Source organism: Ursus maritimus, unplaced genomic scaffold (genome assembly GCF_017311325.1).
Source record: "Ursus maritimus isolate PB19 unplaced genomic scaffold, ASM1731132v1 scaffold_5, whole genome shotgun sequence".
NCBI lineage: Eukaryota > Metazoa > Chordata > Mammalia > Carnivora > Ursidae > Ursus > Ursus maritimus.
Window position 1 is genome coordinate 3,703,700 of NW_024426663.1, and position 6,000 is coordinate 3,709,699.

Here is a 6,000-nt window from a genome sequence, read left to right on the forward strand (position 1 = left end):
AACAATGTCATATACAGGTTAGTATGGCTCGATTAATAACAAAAATGGGAATAGCCACAATAATTTAAATACTTCACATTCATTTCCACATTTATCACATTTTCATATACTAACCTTTTTTCCCTATGGAGACATCTGAATATGTTTAACAATCAAATTGTACTATTTAGAACCACATAAACTAAAAATGCCTAAAACATCAGCTATGGTATCATTAACTATGATAGTTCTATTTATGGACTATTCAGCTACTCACAGAAAAAGCCACGGCCAGAGCTCAGGCTTTTTCAGCCTTGGCACCCCTCATATTTTGTGCTGGAGAGTGGGGAGTATAAAGGCAGGGGCTGTCCTGTGCATTACAGGATGCTTAGAAGCATCAGCGACCCCTACACATCAGCTACCACTGTCCTACCCACTAACTGTAACTACCAGAAACATCTGGAGATATTGCCAGATGTCCCCTGGAGGGCAAAACTGCCACCTTGGAGAGAACCACCAACTTAGGATGGAAGGAAGAAAGGAAAAAAGGAAAGGAGGGAGGGGGAAGGGAGAAAGAAAGGGAAGGGGAGAGAAAGTATTTATACTAGGCATTCTTAAACAGTTAATGAAACTATATAAAATGAAGTTGAATTTCTAGTTGGTGGATTTGAATGCATTTAATGTCATTTAAGAATATTAATGAGAAAAAATCTATTTTTAAACAAAATCAAATGTTTGTGATATCAAACAACAAATACATCATCAATCTCAGGTAAATAAGATTCTACTGTTCTTAAGAAGAAAATAATAATAAATAGCTTTCTCCTTATTTCCTACTTCCAGCTTAAGAATAACACCCTCCATCCTGCTGTCTCCCAGCAATAAAAATATTGCAGTCTTTCATTCAGTTGTGAAGGCAAGAGAAGAGCTTTTTCCTCTGACTCTACAGGTGGTTCGTGAGAGTGACTGACCTGAGGTGACTGACAAGTCTACTTTGCATTTACAGACAAGTTTAATAGGCCCTGCATATTAACAAGAGTAATAATTTGTCACAGCAAAAGAACTGATTTTTGTACTCACTTATTACCTAGACACTAGTCCTTCAAATTTCTCTTCTGATTGCTTTTGGCTTACCATAGATGTAACCGATCGTGCATCTTCTTCATAATTTACTACTGGAGGTGGCTCTTTCCCCTCATTTTCTTGTACTTTTTGCTCTAGTAATTCTTTCTGTGCTGTAAACTTTGCCTCGGTGCACCTCAGCTGCTGGACTGACTGTTTCAGCTCTTCAAGTGCCTGTTTTTGGCTTAGCAGAAGCACAATACTGAAAGAGAACACATTAAACATAAATTATTTCAACTTCTTTAAGAAATAAGATTTTATAAAGGAAACTACGTTAAGTATGTTATGCTTCTATTTCATTTTCATCTTTATAACAGTCCTTCAGAATCATTAGAATTATAAAACCGAACAGCTCTCAAGTCATCACAATACTTACTAAATGTTAGCATTAACAAAATGGAAGGGGAAAAAAACAACAAAATGGAAGAAAATCTTTGGAAACAAAAACCAAATTCAGGATCCTTTCAAATATAGTATAATCTATGGCATTCATTTTCTTCTACATCTAAGCCATCTACCTCACTGAGCACGGACACTTAGGCTGAGAAGTATGGAACCTAAAGTGAATTAATATGACTGAAGCAGAATCTCATTTTATTTCAAATCTCAAATGGAATATAGCTGCAGTCAGATCTGTGCCTCAGGTAAAATAAATCAAATCAAGGTGACAACCTGGGACAAAACTGTGTTTATATTGCAAGGAGTATGTTTTTAGAGTTGGAGAAAACTGTTCTGACAAGGACTGAGGCTTGAGCTGTCATTGAGGAAATGAGCGCAAGACAAGTCCCCAGATCTTTCCAATACCACCACTACAAAGATAACTGACTTACCCATTTCTTCTTTAGAGAATTACATAGGCCACATGTCGCCTTATTGTGACCTTTTATCCCTTGAAATCTGCCCTAAAGGGAATTTCAAACTAATCACCCACATTAAAGCCACAAGAAAAAGGTAGTGGTGGCAAGGAACACCTTCTGGAAACGCTGTCATACATGGTATATTAATATATTAAAGAACTGTGCCACGTACCACTGAAAATAGTTATTAATATGTAAGCGACAATAGATTGTCAATAGGAGAAAACTTCAAAACTGGAGAATAAGATCAGAAAATGTTACCCCCTTAAATCAGAACTTACATGGATCAATATTTATTGAATAAGTAATCATAGGCAAAAGGAATGCCCACCAAGAGAGATTTGTTTATAAATATGCTGTTGATCAATATTTTGAAAACCCAATTCCAATCAAAGGGAGCAGGGTGCAACCTCAGTGAATGCTATAAAGAAAGCTACAATCTCCTCAGTATACTGCAATGAGTTTCAGGTGAGCATCCCAACAAAAAGAGAACTCAGGTAGAGAACTAAATGAAATTTGGGAAAAGTAGAACTAATGAGTAAGATTATTTTCACCAGAAACCTAGCAATGTTCAAAAGACAAACCCCTCTAACCAGTGGAGTTCACAGCAAAAGTAATGAAGAAGGATGTACCATACTGTCAGAGCTCATTAACACTTCCCAAGTAAAATCATCATGGCATANAAGAGTGTAATTATACTGAATGAGAACAGATTCAACGTAATGAGTTAATCACGTTGTTTTTCTCATCTTCAGTTTTAACACTGGAAAAATTGATAATATACCAAATTGTCAGGGTTATTCTGAATACAATGAGATAATACTTAAAAAATTGTTGGCACAGTAGCTAACATAAAGTAAGAATTCAGTAAATAGCAATTATCATTTATATCACCATCATTCAACATTCTGTGACCTGTGTTCTAAATCCACACAGGTTTCCTGATAAATTCACGCTGGTTGGCATATTAGATGGTAAGCTTTTTTTCATGATAAATTGCTTACGTATTTTTTCTCCGTGAATCTCTTCGGAGAAAGTTGATTTTTAAAACAACCACTTTTGTGAACATAAATTCATGAGGACGGGGTTCTAGAAAAGATTACACCCATATGAACCTAAGCTTCTTGAGGGTTCCTTCTTTGCATCTCCTAGCTACCAAAAGAACCACATGACAAGAGGATAAGGAACAATTTAAAATGCAAAAGATAAGATGGTAAAAACACATATTCCTGTACATCTGCAGGATGAGTCCAAAAAGAGGGTGAATGATTTCACAAATGTGGACCAAATAATAGGAAAGTACACTTGAAAATACTAACACTCTAAAACCATTACTGCTACCATTAGCTTTTTGTAAATAAATTTCATATATAGGGAAAAATGCAAAATAAAATAATAATGATAATCAAAAGAATGAAAACTACAAAATTGGAATATGGAATGACAAATACGGAACAACAATTGCAAAAAAGTAAATATTAACTGAACAGCTGAACAAAATTCGAAGAAAGAGAGTTTCGGGAGTGAAACACACACATTTTATTATCTCTTCAACTGTATAGCACGCCCCCAAAGGTGACTACATCCTTCTCCCCAGAACCTGTACATATGTTACCTTACACAGTAAAAGGGAGTTTTAGAAGTTACGGACGTTGGAATGGGGAAGTGTTTTAGATGATCCACGTGAACCCAATATTCAGAAGCATCTGATAAGAGGGAAATAAAAGGGATGATGTTAGAGAAGCCAATGTAACCAAAAAAAGGGAAGAAAGGCACTGTGATGTGGGGCCAAGAGCCAAGAAATGTAAGTCTCTAGAAGCTGGAAAAACAGAAAAAGTAGATCCGGCCCCTACACAGAGCCTTCAAAAGAAATTAGCCCCATCAACAACATGCTTTTAGATTCATAAGATTCATTTCCAACATCCGATTTCCAGAAATATAAGCGAATAAACTGGTGTTGTTTTAAGTTACCAAGTCTGTGGCAATTTGTTATAGCAGGAAAAGAAAACAAACACAAACCCTAAGAGAAATGATACCTCTTTTTTGTCCATTTTAAATGGCTGAACTAGAAGGATTATTAGATAGTTGTGCAGTAGCCAGTAACAAATAGAATACAGACCTAGAAGAACAATATTAGAGTTAGAAGTATTATTCAGTCAGGAAAAAAAAAAATGACTGTGTTACTTGAAGGATGTGAATAAATTAGCTTTAGCTTCATTAAGTACTAAACAAAATTTCTGAAGGATTAAACCACTATAGAAAGTTAGAATTAAAAAAAAAAACTTGATAGGTTGGGAAGATGGTGGAGGAGTAGGGGACCCCTTTTTTAGCCGGTCCCCTGAGTCAAGCTGGATAGGTACCAGACAAGCCTGAACACCCACGGAATCAGCCTGAGACGCAGGAAGATACATCTGGATCGCTACAAATGAACATCTCCAGCGCTGAGTATTGAGGTACGAAGCGGGGAGCTGTGAAGCCCCGCACAGATATCGGAAGATAAATGGAAGGGGGAGGGAGCCGCCGTGTTTGGGTGCCAGGAAGCGGTAGCCACCTGCACGGGGGAGCGGGCGGACTCCTGGATGGCACCCGCAAGAGAGCAGACTGGGACCGGTGAGCCAGGGAGTGTGCCACCAGACTGAAACGGAGATCCGGTGTGCTCACTGGAACCAGACTGACCCGGGAGCCAGGAACACACGCCACCAGACTGAGGGCCGGAGCTTCGAAGCGCACCGGGGCGGCTGGCGGTGTTAGAAACACAAAGGACAGAGATGCGCTGGCCCTGGAAGTGAGGGCTGGGACGCTGGGTGTGGGGCGCACATCCCGGGACGCTGCAGGGTTGAGCAGCACCAACAGAAACAGAGTTAAAGTGGCCAGAACATCAGTGGAGAACGGTACGCGATCCCTCTGTTCTGAGACAGAGGCTGAGATTCGGCCACTGCTGCTCTGACTCTCAGAAGAGGCACAGCAAACCGCCAGGGAAAGCCGCCAGAGAACAAAAGCCTGGAAATACCGGCTCACAGTGTGCCCTTCCCATCCCCCCTCGCAGGGGACACGGAGACTCTACCCAAACAGGGTTGCCTGAGTATCGGCATGGCAGGCCCCTCCCCCAGAAGGCAGGCTGAAAAATCAAGAAGCCCACATCCCTAAGATCCCTATAAAACAAGGGCGCATGGCCTGGGTCCGGTCAATAATCTGGGCTCTGGACAACCCCACAACCTCTCCTCATCAGAATGATGAGAAGGAGAAATCCCCCCAACAAGGAAAAGACAATAGTCTGTGGCCTCTGCCAAAGAACTAATGGATATGGATATAACCAAATTATCAGAAACGGAATTCAGGGTAACAATGGTCAAGATGATGTGTAGACTTGAAAAAAGTATTAACGAAAATGTTAATTAGAATATAGAATCTCTAAGGGCGGAAATGAGAGTGAATCTGGCAGAAATTAAAAATTCTATGAGACAAATGCAGTCAAAACTAGAGGCTCCGACGGCCAGAGTCACTGAGGCAGAAGAACGTATTATCGAATTGGAGGATGGTTTAGTAGAAGAAAAACCGAAAATAGAATCTGGACATAAAAAAATCCACGCCCACGAATGTAGGTTACGGGAGATCACTGACTCAATGAAACGATACAATGTCAGAATCATCGACATCCCCGAGGGGGTGGAGAAAAACAGGGGTCTAGAAGAGATATTTGAACAAATTGTAGCTGAAAACTTCCCTAATCTAGCAAGGGAAACAAACATTCGTGTCCAAGAGGCAGAGAGGACCCCTCCCAAGCTCAACCACGACAAACCTACGCCACGTCATGTCATAGTGCATTTCACAAATATTAGATCCAAGGATACAGTATTGAAAGCGACCCGGGCAAAGAAATCTCTCACGTACCAAGGCAAAGGTATCAGAATTACGTCAGACCTGTCTACACAGACCTGGAATGAGAGAAAGGGTTGGGGGGCATTTTTAAAGCTCTTTCAGAGAAAAACATGCAGCCAAGGATCCTTTATCCAGCAAGGCTGTCATTCAGAATTGATGGAGA

At 40.0% G+C, this 6,000-nt stretch overlaps 1 protein-coding gene across 7 annotated transcripts in view; it reads right to left on the reverse strand.

Moving 5' to 3' along the window:
• Positions 1–6,000, reverse strand: part of FER (FER tyrosine kinase) — a 424,607-nt gene that overhangs the window by 287,317 nt on the left and 131,290 nt on the right. For all 7 annotated transcript variants that reach the window (XM_040621988.1, XM_040621989.1, XM_040621985.1 and 4 more), the window contains one exon: positions 1,114–1,303. In XM_040621988.1, coding sequence (XP_040477922.1) covers positions 1,114–1,303 — 190 coding nt within the window. The remainder of the gene's footprint in view (positions 1–1,113; positions 1,304–6,000) is intronic.